General features: G+C 49.4%; 2 protein-coding genes across 6 annotated transcripts in view; one reads left to right on the top strand and one right to left on the bottom strand.

Moving 5' to 3' along the window:
* The window catches only part of LOC138682569 (uncharacterized), a 71,113-nt gene that overhangs the window by 49,747 nt on the left and 5,163 nt on the right, over positions 1 to 16,203 (bottom strand). The gene's annotated exons all lie outside the window — the stretch shown is intronic.
* On the top strand, positions 5,804 to 10,262 carry LOC138682682 (uncharacterized). 4 transcript variants are annotated; one of them, XM_069773972.1, is made up of 6 exons: positions 5,804 to 6,015; positions 6,385 to 6,456; positions 6,793 to 6,891; positions 7,372 to 7,440; positions 8,347 to 8,491; positions 9,092 to 10,262. In XM_069773972.1, exons 3-6 carry the CDS (start codon positions 6,822 to 6,824, stop codon positions 9,228 to 9,230), a joined length of 423 nt encoding a protein of 140 aa, XP_069630073.1. In that variant the 5' UTR covers positions 5,804 to 6,015; positions 6,385 to 6,456; positions 6,793 to 6,821; the 3' UTR covers positions 9,231 to 10,262. The 4 variants fall into 4 exon arrangements, with proteins under 4 accessions (XP_069630073.1, XP_069630071.1, XP_069630072.1 ...); XM_069773970.1 differs by having other exon boundaries at positions 6,385 to 6,891; XM_069773971.1 differs by having other exon boundaries at positions 5,804 to 6,456.

The following is a 16,203-nucleotide window of genomic DNA, read 5'->3' as shown; positions in this document are numbered from 1 at the left end:
CTAGGAGATTGCATGTTATCTTATTGTTCACACTTAGTGCATTTTTGGCAAACTGCAAGTAATTACTTCCTTCAGAGAGGACAGGACCATGCTGCAGCTAATTCAGCTGGGGAAAGAGCCCTTTGGAGAAGCATGTCCCACCATGCCAACTCCATCACAAGGAGGGGAGGGGTAAGAGACACACACAGTGGACTGAACCCGCAGCTCTTGCAGCCGTATTCTGGGAACTTCCACAAGTGGCATTGAAGAGCCCACAGTCCCCAAAACAAGAGGAAAACCACAACTAGAAACAGACAGCTAAACCACCCGAGACTTAATTCACAGCCCTTCATTTTAGCTGCCTTCAAGTTTAGTGTCTGGCCTCAAGCTGGGTGTCCAGCTTCCACCTGTCCCTGAGGTGTCACTGAGCTCCCACCTGAATTAATGGAGATGGAAGTGTGGCAGTACATTCCGCGCCCCCCCCCTCCCCATCCTGCCAGCAGGAAACTAAACTTCTTCAGGAAGGGAGAAGGGGAAGGAAACCCTGGAGGCTGCAGGTTGAAATTTGAACTGGCCAATTGAGATGCGCCAGGTACACTGAGGTGACCCTCCTAGCCAACAGGGATTAAATGACCACAGGTCAGATTTGACAGGGGTATAAACGGGGTCCTGCCAGAGGACACGCTGGCAGTCCTCCTTGGAGCAGCGGGTCTGCAGTCAGGGACTCCCCCTCGGGCCGGGGCACCGCCCCAGGAAACTCCTCAAGGGAGAGAGCCCTCAGCTTTTAGGTGAGTGATATGCGCATTTTGAGTCCTCACTTTAAATCTTGGGGATTCTTAAGTTGGCTGTGTAGTATTAATTCTCCTTACATCACTGAGCCTGTGGTTTTATAAAATGTTACCGGACTTTAACTAACTTTTGCTGAAGAATAAATCTGAGTTTTAACACCTGTTGGATTTGGTTAATCATGCATCCGTAACAGGAAGGCAGGAGTGAGGTGTTCAGATGGAAATACCTGGTGACCAGTTGAGTTACCATAGGTGGTGCAAGATACATGCAGGTAACTGCAAGCTGTAATGGAGAAGTTCATAGAGATAGGGCAAAATCTTGGGAATCATATATAATCTGGCTGGGAAATTCTTTTGGCCAAGTGAAATGGCAGCTGATGCCAAAATAAAGGCCAAAAGAACCTTTTCCTACTCATTATCTTCATGGCAGTTTATACAGGTATTCATATGAATGACTGCAGTCATGTACCATAGCAAGAGCTAACTCTCTCTCTTTTCCATCAGCTGAATTCGCTATACCTCCATTGACTATTGTGGCATTTGTCCCATGTTCACCCCCACATTGCCTAACAGAATTCAGGGCAGGTACTGTATTTAATGTTCAAATCCAGGCCCACAGAGCTACATGAGAGGCCAAGGCTGACATGGACCACACAGGACCTACAGGAAAGCAATTCCTATTCAGGGTGGGTGTGTCACAGACACCTCAGACGGCATCACAGAGACTGCGATTTGGTGCCTGTGTGCCACTGACTGATGTGATCAGTCAGAGGCATCAGTCATCAGCTGTCATCAGAGAGGCAAGGTCTGTCTCTTCTCTACCCAATAGCTGCAGGCATTGCATGGACATTGGCTGCACATCACACAGGAGTCTTTACTCACTCCTTTGATGATACAGTCAATGAAAAGACCAATCATTTTGGCAGTGTGCCTGGATACATCTTGTCTTCTAAGAGAGCATCCTCCAAGCACAGCAATGGTCCATTCTACAGAATTTCAGAGCCCTGTCTCACAAGTGGCTCAATCATCTACTTTACTATGGTCCCAGTTTGGATCATTCACTGGCCAAGGGTTTCTGTTCCCTTCCTCCTGTCAAGCTAATTCAGCATCCTTATTACTTACTTTCTCTCTCTCAGCAGGTCAGAATAATTCCCTTAGCAACACCTGGGTATCTCCCCAATTGGGTCTGCACCCAGCGCACACGTTAGAAAATAGTTGAGCACATTTCTCAGCATCCTCCCTCAATCTTGGCATTTTACTTCCCAATAGAGCCAAGTCACTAGCATTCCAAGGCTGGGTAGTATATACATGCAATACAGGTTGGGAGGAGGGCTTCACCCACTGCCCCTGCAACCCCCAGTCACATGTCAGCGGGATTGGGCAAGACATTAGAAATCATAAGGTAGAGTCCGGCAGCCAGCTGAGCAGAATCGGAAGATAAAGGAAGAGCATTAGGCATATAAGGTGGGGCAGACGTGGTTGAAGCATTATCTGAGGCTTCGTTCAGGGCAGTAGTGTCCGTTGCTGCATTATCTGTTGCGATGCCTCTTTCATCCCACACTCCCGACTTGGATGTTCTCTTTCCTCTGTCCACTTATTCCCAAACATAGCAGTAATTCATCTGTCCTGGGAACCTATCCTCTAGGTGATGTTGCAGAACATTAAGTCTGTGCTGGGCAAAAGTCCCCTGTGGTGGCCACTGTTCTCCCAGGTTTCCATTTCTAGTTATAATTGCCCAGGCTTCTTGGCATAAAGTTACTGTGTGCTTTTTCGATCAATCTGCTGTACCAAAAGTTCTTTTCCAATTTTGTAATAGCTCAACCAAGGACATCCCCTTCTCCGTGCCGGGTGTATTTCCTATCATTTTCAAACTAAGAGGGACTCAAAGCCCACTTCCGTGTGCATCTTACACTGATCAGGGCTGTGCATCTGTAAGCAAGCTGCAGCAGGGGAGGGACTTGAACCCACCCAATACTGAGAGGGACTCAAGCCCACTGCAGTATCTTCACCAAATCTACTCAGCGAATTTTAACACTCGCCCTTCAATGCCTCCCACTCCAGAGATCCCAAGCGACCTCACTCAGTGCTGGCTGTTGGATGTTTGGAGGTGAGAGGATCCAAACGTGGTGGCCTAGGGTCCCATCTGGGGTGCCAAACTGTTAAAGAAGTGCAGTTTGGTCCGGGTGTCCGGTGGCAGTCGCTCTGCTGTTCAAACCCTAGGTTTCCCAAAGCAGAGTCTCGGGCATCGAATCTCATAAAAATAAATAATTTAATAGAGTGGTACAGCAGCAGGAACAGCTTGAGCTGGGTGCCTCCAGGGAGGGACCCCAAACAAAGAAATCCCTGGGCAATTATACCCTTACAGACTATGCATCCACTCCCCATGCAATCTCCACGTGCCTCTCACGTGCCCTTTGGTTTGATAGTGATTCTGGCCTGAGCTCTTCCAACACCTGACTCCGTATTGGATTCCTTCACTGTCTCCAGGCAGGCCGTTACCTTGTCGAGTTGCAGCTACTGCTGTACCCTCCTCATCTTCTGTTTTGGGCTGGCTCTGAAGGCCTTGTCTTGCTTGAATAGATACAAATTCAGTACAAGTTCAGCAAATCTGTGTGAAAGTTTGCAGCTTGCAGCCTAAGGCTTCAGCACATCTAGCTACTCTCGCTAAGTACTTGAACAGCATTCTAAATCACACATTACAAGTCTAAGAAGTGATTCATTCTAAAACTTGCTTATTTCAGCTGAACAACTAATATCTCTTTGTTACCGTAAGAAGGCACTTCAGAAACTCTAAGACTCAATTTTGGAGTTTTAGAAAGCAGGCATTCTTTATTGCAGCGCTGGGTACACGGTGGATCGCTCCACCTATCATGCATACCAATTCTTTCAACAGTTGAGATTATATACAAAATGGATATACATATTCATGATTTTTCCTGGAAATAATTAACATATTCACCTGAATTCCAGGAACTCATTAGTATGTGTAAATGCCCTTGGTGCAGGCACACTCGAGATCTTTGGTGGTCTTCAGGGGTCCTCTGGTGGTTTTCGATAGTGTTCCTCACTTGTCCACTAGTTCACCCTCTTCTAGTGATTCTGCGCAGTGGGACACTTTACAAGTTTTGATACAACTTCTCTTAAAAAATGTTCATTAGTAACTCTAATCCTTATCTTTTCCTGATTTTCATTCTTTTAACACAAGCCACACTGATGCTTTTAACCTAATTACCTAAAAAGGGCCTAAGGTTCTCATCTTCTCAGGGAATTGCAAGGTCGACCAAAAGCAATTTCCTCTTGTATCTTATACATTTTGCAACGTACATGTTTTCTTATCCACCGCTAGTCAGCATAACAAGGCCACTCTGTTATTCTAACAACACAAGATGTAAAGCATTTTGTATCATCTTAACAGTGGCACCGCTCTGGTCACACTGTCCCCGCCACCACTTTCCAGCCCAGAGGCCGAACACCATGTCCTCACCGTGGTGTTCACCACCCTCATCGTAAAAAGTTTCTTCCTTACAGCTAGTCTGAATCTGCCCTCTTTTAGTTTAGAACTGTTACCCCTTGTCCTACTGCTACAGGCCCTACTAAAATGATTCTCCCCATCTTTCTTATAAGCCCCCTTTAAGTACTGAAAGGCTGCAATAAGGTCTCCCCTGAGCCTTCTCTTGTCCAGGCTGAACAACCCCAACTCTCTCAGCCTTTCCTCACAGGAGAGGTGTTCCAGCCCTCTGATCATTTTTGTGTCCCCCCTCTAGACCCACTCCAGCAGGTCCATGTCTTTCCTGTGCTGAGGACCGCAGAGCTGGACACAGTACTGCAGGCGGGGCCTCACAAGAGCAGAGTAGAGGGGCAGAATCCCCTTCCTTGACCTGCTGGCCATGCTGCTTTTGGTGCAGCCCAGGATACGGTTGGCTTTCTGGGCTGTGAGCACACATTGCCAGCTCACATCCAGCTTTTCATCCACCACTACCCTCAAACCCTTCTCGGTAGGGCTGCTCTCAATCCCTTCAGCACCCAGCCTGTATTGATATTGGGGGTTCCTTGTTTCATTATGAAGCGTTTCTGTAGGCAAGATTTTAGAAAGAAATATATATATATTTTTTTTTCTAATTACAAATACTCCTATTATTGCAGTTAGGAGAGCCAGACACCTCTTAATAGTAATAGGTGAGCGTCAGAAAGGCTAGGGGCTAAGGCTGGGGATGAAGGAAGTAACAGGTAGTCTTTTTTATTTTTGTTTTTTGAAAAGAAAGCTCGACACTGCCTTAACCCAAAGGTCATTTTCTGTCTTCTGCCTTAGTCAAAAGGGAAGTAAGCTTTTCTTATTCCAGGGCAGGTGGAAAAATAATTTTCCTCTTGTTTTTCCCCTATTAAAATGTAATATGTTTACTTCCAATATGGCTCTAAAATATTTTTCTAATGTAAATGTTGTTGACTATATTTCAAACTGAGCAAGAAATGAGTAAAATAAGAAGAGATCTGGATTACAGTGATAGTTATGTTCAAAACTTCCACTGTAAACATTGTGATGAATTTTTAATCAGAATTTTAAAAGTAGGGAACAACATCTGGTTTCAGTATGTGAGCAGTACTTTTTAGGTTTCTCAGGTTTTTCCATGCCCTGGCAGAGGTGCCCCAGATGTCACAGAGGACCCCCTGTGAGGTCATGCAGCAGCTCTGCATGGTCATACAGGTGGCCTGTCTTACGCCACACCAGGCTCGGGAGACGCCACTCCACACTCGTGGCCTCAAAGGCACAAGCGGGTGGTGGCTTCTGCCAATGGGCAGCATGGGGCAAGCGTGGGGGGCGTCCTCCCCCAATCGCTTCCTCCTCCTCCTCCTCCTGGCAGCCCTGTGTGTCAGGGACAACTGGGCGGCTCCGCTGGGAGCAGTACTTCAAGGTAGGTTGGGCAACAGCTGAAGCACTGGGGTGGGCGGGAGGCAGAAGTCCTACAAGGAGGCACAGAAGGGCCACGGCATCTGCAGGGGCATTTGGCAGGCAAGTGGTGGGCCTGGAGCTTTGTGGCAGTGCAGAGAAACCCGGGCCTGAGTCCCCATCGGACCTTCCCTACAAGCCACATGGGTCCATGATCCCCTCCCAGTCTCTGCAGTTCCACTATGGAGAAGCATCTCACAATATAGAACTTAAAGCTTTCTCATCTGTATTTGCCTACAGCTGTGCATGCAGGCCACGCTTCTCAGCCACGCCGTTTTCTTGAGCCTCAAGCCTATCCTGGGGGTAAGCAGTCTTTATTCACTTTGTAGGGTGAGCACTTCTTTTCTATCTTGCCTTCAGGTGGAACGTACCTTCTTACATTCTTGGCCGGGGCTCAGAGATGCAAAAGAGCAGAGCAGTGGGTATCAGGAGAGCTCAGAGATGTGCCCTGGGGGGCTTTGCCTTGCAAAGCTCTGTTTGCTAGTGGCTCAACACTTGTGCCACTTCCAGCGCAGGCTGCAAAGGCAGTGGCTTCTTGGAGCCAATCTCACTTCCTTTGCGATCTGCCAGGTCCGACCCAGAAGGTCACCCTGGCCCCTCTGCAGCTGCTGCTTACAAAGAAGTGTCTCGCAACATGTCATGAACACTTTTTTCCTCTGTGTGTGATAGTAGCTCTTCCCCTGGAGAGTGCTTTTCCACCTGCTGGCCTGCGTCCTGGGTTTGATCCTGAGGAGCATCACAAGGGTATGTTGTCAATCTCTGTTTCCCAGAAGGAAAAAACATGTCCTTTTTAGTATTTTACTCATGTGCAATTCAATGGAATACTTTATCCGAAGGTCTTGCAGGAGATAATGGTCTGCCGGCGCGTGGCACTGGTAAGCCTTGACCATTTGTTGTTCACTTTGAGAGCAGCTGGGTCATGGACAAAAGCTCACTCTAAGTACTCTGCAGCTGTGAGTATGCCGACCTGTGTGACAATCCCATGTCATCATACATTCCCCTTCCATCACTGCAGTTCCCCTATGGAGCAGCCAGTCACAGCATGGAATGAAAACTTGTCTCCTCTGTATTTCATGGCAGGTGTGCCTCTAGACCACGTATATAAAGCGATGAGGCAGAAGCCTGTTTTCCTGGCCTCTCAGCAAGATCTCTTCCCTGAGCCTCAGCAGAATCCCAGGTGTAAGTAGTCACTCTTCCTTCACTTCCCAGAAGTGCTTCCTTTCAATTGTTCGCGTGGAATGGGAAGGTTGTGGATTCTCCCTCCCTAGAGAGAGTCAAAAGCCAACTAGACACAGTCCTGGGCAACTAACTCTAGGTGGCCCTGCTTGAGCAGGAGGGTAGGACTGGATGACCTCCAGAGCTCCCATCCAACCTCACCCATTCTGTGATTCTGTGAGTATAACTCACAACATCCTGGCAACGCTCTGCCAGGTCAAAGAGCAGAGTGGAACCTGCTGACAGCTCCATGCATAGCTGGTTTTCTGCCAATACAGTCTTCTGCCTGCACCCGGTAACCCTTTTCCAGGTGCTTGTGACTGGAAGGAAAGGATAGGAGTTGGGGGGTAATTGCATGTTCGAAATGTGTTCACCGCTGGTCAAAGCTGAAGAGGTGTATCAGAATATAGCACGAGAGCTGTTGTCTTCTGCCTTTGGTTGCAGATGTGGACGCAGGTGCTGGCTCCGCATCTCAGTGGCATCCTGATGTAGAGCCTCGGAGGGAACGCATGGGTAAGTCACGAGTCTTCACTTCCTTTGCCAAGTCACAGGCAAAAGCTCACTCTATCCCCTCTGCAGCTGCTGCTCTGCAGACCAACATTTAACAATTACTGGTATTGCACAGCGAGTTTAATGCATTCTTTGCATGAAAACTTTCTACCCAGAACATCACCCGTGTGCCTTTGCAGCTTTGGGTGTCTCGCCTTACACCTATGTTCGCTGCTTATCTTCCATGCACTACCATTCACTTATGAAGAAGTTGATTGCAACATGTCAGGGGAATGTTTCTCCTCCAGACGGGATTACAGCAGTGGCTGTAGGCTGTGTGACTTCAGCTTGTGAGCCGGCTGCCGTTCCAGAGCCATAGGGGTGTCGTGGTTTAACCCCAGCCAGCAACTAAGCACCACGCAGCCGCTCACTCACTCCCCCCCCCAATCCAGTGGGATGGGGGAGAAAATCAGGAAAAGAAGTAAAACTCCTGGGTTGAGATAAGAACGATTTAATAGAACAGAAAAGAAGAAACTAATAATGATAATGATAACACTAATAAAATGACAACAGTAGTAATAAAAGGATTGAAATGTACAAATGATGCACAGGGCAATTGCTCACCACCCGCCGACTGTCACCCAGCCAGTCCCCGAGCGGCGAATCCCTGCCCCCCACTTCCCAGTTCCTAAACTAGATGGGACGTCACATGGAACACAGGGCTGAAGCGTTCAGCTTTGGCTGTCTATTTTTTATGCCTTTACAATACTGTATTGCACTCCTCAGGAATCCAGGGTGCCCAGCAAGCAGTCCTTGCCCCAAGCCCACGGGCACAGCTGGATGTAGCAATCGTTCAGCCTCTCAAAGACACTGTGTGACTGTCAGCAGTGCAGAACACATGAATATGTGGGACTGTCCCATCTCCTACAGGTGCTGGTGAGAAAAATCCACAGGCTGCAGATTGCAAATGGCCACTAACGTACCCTGCAGTTGTGGCGCTGACCACCCTGGCGTCCATAGTCCTTCTGGCATCTTTGGGTCAACTGGTTATATCGCTGCTGAAGAATAGGAAACAGTAAGTTGGTCTTCCCAACAGTCTTGCGCAGCAAAGCATTCCCAGTGGCAGCATCCTGGAGTGCGGTTCACCGAGGGTAGCAGCACTCTGTTAGCATTTCATAGAATCAGAATCATGGAGTTGTGGAATGGTTTGGGTTGGAAGGGACCTTTAAAGATCATCTAGAGCAATCCCTCTGCCATGGCCAGGGACATCTTTCACTAGGTCAGGTTGCTCAAAGCCACATCCAACGTGACCTCGAACACTTCCAAGGATGGGGCAGCCACAACTTCTCTGGGCAACCTGTTGCAGTGTCTCACCACCCTCACTGTAACAAATATCCTCCTTCTGTCCAGTCTAAGTCTACCCTTTTCCAGTTTAAAACCACTGCCCCTTGTCCTGTCTCTACAGGCGTTGGTAAAAAGTCTCTCCCCACCTTGCTTATAAGCCCCCCTTATATATTGAAAGGCTGCAATAAGGTCTCCCTGGAGCCTTCTCTTCTCCAGGCTGAACAACCCCAGCTGTTGGGGTTGCTGTTTCTGTTGTGAGAATTTTTTACTCCCAGCCTCTTAATTCATATTAATGTGAATTCTTTTCCAAAAGCCATTCTTTGTGTTGCAGAGAACCAGAGCTTCCTCTTGTCAATGTTGCCTCAGAGACAGACACAGCTACAAGTGAAGCCAAAGCAAATTCAGAAAAAGAAAGAAAACTCACCCAAATTGCCATGGAAATAGAAGAACTCGCCAATAAGTGGACTTAGTACAATAGTTGAAGACTGTGGAAACACTTTGGCCTCCTGCTGTCAGCTCCAAATGGAAGGAAAGGAGAAAGGTCCCTCTCCTGCACCAGGAGGTGCTGGTCTGTTACGAAGCCAGTCAGAAAGGCACTCACACTCTGTACAGCATTGTTTTCAATACTCTTAGAGCCTCAGCTGGAACAAAAGCAAGAGAGAGTGATACAGATAGTCTCACGGCCCTTTGGATGGTGGGAACCCCGAGTCGCGCAGCACCAAGCAGGCCTCCAACCAACATGCAGCACACCGGGCAGACCCCAGCTGTAGACCAGATTACCCCATTTTGGTCATTAAAGCTCTTACTGGATTTTTCTTACAAGAAACCACTCTGTTCATTGCTTCTAGTGTCGAGCAGAGCAGATCTTCCCCCGACAACTTGCCACTGCCCTTTTAGACAAAGGCAAGGCCAGGCAGGTGGTGTGATCGCTGGTACTGAGCAGGAGTTGCCTGCAGGCTCCCCCGGTCCAACGAGCTGGCGGAGTTCATCCTGCAGCCAATTCTCCCAACTCTTCCACCTTCTCCCCAGAAGCAGCACAGGGGAATGGGGAAGGGGGGTTGCAGTCAGTTCCTAACGCTTTGTCTCTGCCACTCCTATCTCCTCACGCTCTTTCCCTACTCCAGCATGTGTTCCCTCCCACGGGACCCAGTCCTTCATGAAATGCTTCAAGGTGTACAGGGCACAGGTACACCCGTGTGTGTGTTGTAATACATGTGTACGCAGGCGCAGGTACACCCGTGTGTGTTGTAATGTCTGCTTACACATGTGCACACCCTGATGTGCATACAGGCACAGGTACACCTGCATGCCTGGTGTAACACACATGTACAGCCTAATGTTTAAATGGGCACAGGTACACCCATGTGCATGTTGTAACACATGTGTGCAGCCTAACACATGTACATGGGCACAAGTACACACCTCTGCCTGTTGTAACACCTGTTGTAACACACATGTACACCCTGACATGTGCACAGGCACAATGTATACATGTTGTAATGCCCATTTACATGTGAGTACACCCATGTGTGTGCTGCTAGTGCCTGTTACATGTGTGTAGACCCTGACAAATGTGCACGGGCACAAGTATGCCCATGTGCATGTCATAATGTGTGTTGTAACACATGTGTGCACCCCAGCGTGTACACAGGCACAAGGACACCTCTGTAACATCTGTCATTTACACATGTGTACACACGTGTGCGTGGCACCGTGTCAGAGCCTGCAATACATGTGTGTGCACATGTACACATGTGACCCTGCATGTGCAGGTCTGTACCAACCCCTACACGTGTCAGCATCAGCTCCTGAAGCCACGTGCATGTGAACATGCATGTGAACACGTGTGGTGTCCAGCACAGCCACGTGCGTGACATCACCACCAGCACATGCCCTCCAGCCCAGTGCACACGCGTGTGCATATGGACGTGCCCACGACATGACCCCATGTGCGCACACCCGCACACGCCTCGTGTGTGTTGCCCCCCTCCCTGCACACGGGTGGGGGGCACTCACATGGCAGTGGGGCGCAGGTGTGTGGGAGGGGCTACCTACCAGCCATGGCCTGGATTGGGGAGTAGGGAGAATGGAAGGACAGTTACTGGGAGGCACTGGGGCCTCCCTTCCCCTGCTCCCCCATCCCATACAGGGACCAGTAGAGCAGGAACCCAGTATGAACTGGGGGTGCTGCTCCCAGTGCCCCCAGTATGACCAGTACTGGTGCTCCCAGCTCCCAATACGGCCATCAGCTGTCACTCACGCTCCCAGTATCCCCAATATGACCAGTGCCTGCCATTCCCAGCTCCCAGTACTGCCATTATGTCCTGGGTTCAGCTGGGATAGAGTTAATTTTTACAGGAACCTGGGAGGTGGGGGGCATAGCCGGGGCAGCTGACCTGAACTGGCCAAGGAGCTATTCCATACCATGTGACATCATGCTCAGTATATAAAGGGGGAGCGGGCCGGGGGGTGGGGCTCTTCTTTTCGGTGGGGGAAGTGGCAGAGCGTCGGGTCCCGGGTGGTGAGCAGTTGCACTGTGCATCACTTTTTTTTTGTATACTTTTTCATTAGTACCGTTGTTGTTGTTGCAATTTCTTTGTGTTGTTCCAGTAAACTGCCTTTATCTCAACCCTCGAGGTTCCAGGTTTGTTTTTTTTTTTTTTTTCCTCTCCTCCGTCTTCCCCCCATCCCACCGGAGGGGGGCGGGAGGAGTGAGCGAGCGGCCGCGTGGTCCTTTGTTACCGGCTGGGCTGAAACCACGACAGTCCTTTTTGGCGCCCAACGTGGGGCACGAAGGGTTGAGATAACGACAGATCTGGCCAGAGCGTGTTGAAACAAATTTGTCATACGCATTTCTTATACTAGATAAATAGATGTTAGTCACAATGTTGATTCAGCTGTTTACATGGTGGCGTTTTGTAAGTTCTTATATGCTTTATGTATTGCCTGTAGTTGCGTATCTCATCTCTGGGAGAGTGATTGGGATTATCATTTTGCTGTACTGGGCAATGTCGACTTGTGAAATGATTACATCACTGGTCATGAGGTTAAGCTGTTATCTGTATGAGGCAGTGATATCATTTCCAGACTTTGGGCACCTTCTGTCGGATTTTATTGGTAATTACACCCAACCCATGGGGAAGTCAGGGGGGGATACTTCCCCCCATCCGTTCCCCTCCCTTTTCTCTTTCCAACTAATTACAACAGTTTTCGAGAATTTTGAATATCCTTGGGATGCGCAAGCCTGTGTGCTGTTAGTGCTATGCCTCCTGACTATGTTTCAGGTCTTGTCTAGGGCTACAAAGAGGCTCTTTAAGAGTACCACCCAGAGATCTGTCCCAAAGCTGGATATTCATGGGTGGCACGGCGTGTGGGAGGAGGTGGGCAGGTATCTAGAGAACTTCTCACCTCCAGTGACTTGGAAGTTCACTCCCGAACAACTGCAGAACCCTCATGAAGTGATAGAATTTTTGAAAGGAAAATGCTGTGGCTATCCCAGAGACACACAACTCACTACACTGTGCTGGGCCCTGGCCGGTATCTACCAAACCCTGCTTGATACTATGCAGCACCCCCAGGGGGAAAAGGGGGAAAAGATGGAAAACAAGACAACATGCACCGTGGCTGCCCCAACCCCGACAACATGCACCGTGGCTGCCCCAACCCCGACAACATGCACCGTGGCCGCCCCTACCACGACAACAGGCACCATGGCTGCCCCTACCCCGGTGACAGATACTGCCACTAAACCAGAGAACCAACCTGTGCCAGTATCAGTTGCCCCTGTACAGAAAAAGAAACACACAAAGAAATCAGTTCGCTCAGTGAGAGATGAAGATGAACCAGGGTCATCGCGAGAACAGGAGGAAGAGGCAGAACCTGAAATAATTACCCGATCTCTATCCCTGAGTGAGTTGCGTGACATGCGAAAAGATTTTAGCCGCCACCCAGGTGAGCACATTGTTACCTGGCTGCTCCGATGCTGGGATAATGGGGCTAGTAGTGTGGAATTAGAGGGTAAGGAAGCCAAGCAGTTGGGATCTCTGTCTAGAGAAGGGGGTATCGACAAGGCGATTGGGAGAAAAACACAAGTCCTCAGCCTCTGGAGGCGACTTCTGTTAGGTGTAAAGGAAAGATACCCTTTCAGGGATGAAGTTACATGTCACCAAGGCAAGTGGACCACCATGGAGAGAGGTATCCAGTACCTGAGGGAATTAGCCGTGCTGGAGGTGATTTATAATGATCCAGAAAATGCGCAGTCACCCACAGATCCAGATGAAGTCCAATGCACACAACCGATGTGGCGGAAGTTTCTACGAAGTGCACCACCAACCTATGCCAACTCATTGGCAGTAATGTCCTGGAAAGAAGGCTATGGACAAACGGTGGATGAATTGGCTGTCCAACTCCGGCAATATGAAGGAAGTCTCTCTTCCTCCCTACGGGCCTGTGTCTCAGCTGTAGAGGAATTGTCCCGAGAGTTCCAGCAATTCAAAGTAGATATGTCCTCCTCCTCACCTGTACAGGCCCGCATTGCAGTTATTGGGAGTAAGCGTTCCTCTGCCCAAGAGAGAGGAGAGAGAAAGTACACACGACGGGCTAACCTGTGGTTTTACCTGCGTGACCATGGAGAGGACATGAGGAAGTGGGATGGAAAACCTACCTCAGTCTTGGATTCACGGGTACGGGAGTTGCGAGAAAAAGCAACCAGAAAAGAAGATTCTTCTTGGAAAACTGCTGCTCCAGTTTCCCGTGAGCAGTCCCCCGGGCGCAGTAGATGGGCCGATCTCATTTCTGATCCTCTTGAAGGGACTTCTGATTCACATGTGCAAAAAGTGGGTAACAGATATTCTAACCAGGATTAGAGGGGCCCTGCCTCCAGCCAGGTGGAGGAGAGGGACAACCGAGTCTACTGGACAGTGTGGATTCGATGGCCTGGCACGTCAGACCCACAGGAATATAAGGCTCTAGTAGACACTGGTGCACAATGTACCCTAATGCCATCAAGTTATAAAGGGGCAGAACCCATCTGTATCTCTGGTGTGACAGGGGGATCCCAAGAGCTAACCGTATTGGAAGCCGAAATGAGTCTAACCGGGAATGAGTGGCATAAACACCCCATTGCAACTGGCCCAGAGGCCCCGTGCATCCTTGGTATAGATTATCTCAGAAGGGGGTATTTCAAGGACCCAAAAGGGTACCGTTGGGCCTTTGGTATAGCTGCATTGGAGACGGAGGAGATTGAACAGCTGTCTACCCTGCCTGGTCTCTCCCAGGACCCTTCGGTTGTGGGGTTGCTGAAGGTTGAAGAACAACAGGTGCCAATTGCTACCACGACGGTGCACCGGCGGCAATATCGCACCAACCGAGACTCCCTGATCCCCATCCATAAGCTGATTTGCCAACTGGAGAGCCAAGGAGTGATCAGCAAGACTCACTCACCCTTTAATAGTCCCATATGGCCCGTGCGGAAATCTAATGGGGATTGGAGACTAACAGTAGATTATCGTGGGCTGAATGAAGTCACGCCACCGCTGAGCGCTGCTGTGCCAGATATGTTAGAGCTTCAATATGAACTGGAATCAAAGACAGCTAAGTGGTATGCCACAATTGACATTGCTAATGCATTTTTCTCCATTCCTTTGGCAGCGGAGTGCAGGCCACAGTTTGCTTTCACTTGGAGGGGTGTCCAGTACACCTGGAATCGACTGCCCCAGGGGTGGAAACACAGCCCCACTATTTGCCATGGACTGATCCAGACTGCACTAGAAAAAGGTGAAGCTCCAGAGCACCTGCAATATATTGATGACATCATCATATGGGGCAGCACGGCAGAAGAAGTTTTTGAGAAAGGGAAGAAAATAATCCAAATCCTTTTGAAGGCTGGCTTTGCCATAAAAGAAAGTAAGGTCAAGGGACCTGCGCAGGAAATCCAGTTCTTAGGAGTAAAATGGCAAGACGGGCGTCGTCAGATCCCTGCGGACGTGATCAACAAAATAGCAGCTATGTCCTCACCGACTAATAAAAAGGAAACACAGGCTTTCTTAGGTGTTGTGGGCTTTTGGAGAATGCATATTCCAAATTACAGTCAAATTGTAAGTCCTCTCTACCAAGTTACCCGGAAGAAGAACGATTTTAAATGGGGGCCTGAGCAACGACAAGCCTTTGAACAAATTAAGCGGGAGATTGTTCATGCAGTAGCTCTTGGGCCAGTCCGGACAGGACCAGATGTTAAAAATGTGCTCTACACTGCAGCTGGGGAGAATGGCCCTACCTGGAGCCTTTGGCAGAAAGCACCTGGAGAGACCCGAGGCCGACCCCTGGGGTTTTGGAGTCGGGGATATCGAGGATCCGAGGCTCGCTATACTCCAACTGAAAAAGAGATATTGGCAGCATATGAAGGAGTTCGAGCCGCTTCAGAAGTGGTTGGTACTGAAACACAGCTCTTCTTAGCACCCCGACTGCCAGTGCTGGGCTGGATGTTCAAAGGGAAAGTTTCCTCTACACATCACGCGACTGATGCCACGTGGAGTAAGTGGATTGCACTGATCACACAACGGGCTCGCATAGGAAACCCCAGTCGCCCAGGAATTTTAGAAGTGATCACGGACTGGCCAGAAGACAAAGACTTTGGAATGTTGCCAGAGGAGGAGGTGACACGGGCTGAAGAGGCCCCGCTGTATAATAAACTGCCAGAAAATGAGAGGCAATATGCCCTGTTCACTGATGGGTCCTGTCGCATCGTGGGAAAACATCGGAGGTGGAAGGCTGCTGTATGGAGTCCTACACGACTAGTTGCAGAAACTGCTGAAGGAGAAGGTGAATCGAGTCAGTTTGCGGAGGTGAAAGCCATCCAGCTAGCATTAGATATTGCTGAAAGAGAAAAGTGGCCAGTGCTCTATCTCTATACTGACTCATGGATGGTGGCAAATGCCCTATGGGGGTGGCTACAGCAATGGAAGAAGGGCAACTGGCAACGCAGAGGTAAACCCATTTGGGCTGCCGCACTGTGGCAAGATATCGCTGTTCGGATAGAGAAGCTAGTGGTAAAAGTACGTCATGTAGATGCTCATGTACCCAAGAGTCGGGCCACTGAAGAACATCAAAACAATCAGCAGGCAGATCAGGCCGCCAAGATTGAAGTGTCTCAGGTGGACCTGGACTGGCAACGTAGGGGTGAGCTATTTATGGCTCGGTGGGCCCACGATACCTCAGGCCATCAGGGGAGAGATGCAACATATAGATGGGCTCGAGATCGAGGGGTGGACTTGACCATGGACACTATCGCACAGGTCATCCACGAATGTGAAACATGTGCCGCAATTAAGCAAGCCAAGCGGCAAAAACCCCTGTCGCATGGGGGGCGATGGCTGAAATATAAACAGTGGGAGGCCTGGCAGATTGACTATATCACACTCCCACGAACACGCCAAGGCAAGTGCC

This window comes from Haliaeetus albicilla, chromosome 29 (assembly GCF_947461875.1).
Source record: "Haliaeetus albicilla chromosome 29, bHalAlb1.1, whole genome shotgun sequence".
In the NCBI taxonomy this organism is placed as follows: domain Eukaryota; kingdom Metazoa; phylum Chordata; class Aves; order Accipitriformes; family Accipitridae; genus Haliaeetus; species Haliaeetus albicilla.
This window is presented reverse-complemented; position numbering and strand designations above follow the sequence as displayed.

Bases quoted from the DNA above. Each gene is read 5' to 3' on its own strand.
- LOC138682682 (XM_069773970.1), top strand. From the start codon at position 6,564: ATGGTCTGCCGGCGCGTGGCACTGGTAAGCCTTGACCATTTGTTGTTC. The intron at 6,892-7,371 runs GTAAGTAGTCAC...CTTTGGTTGCAG, and splicing joins GCCTCAGCAGAATCCCAGGT to ATGTGGACGCAGGTGCTGGC. The intron at 7,441-8,346 runs GTAAGTCACGAG...CATCTCCTACAG, and splicing joins GCCTCGGAGGGAACGCATGG to GTGCTGGTGAGAAAAATCCA.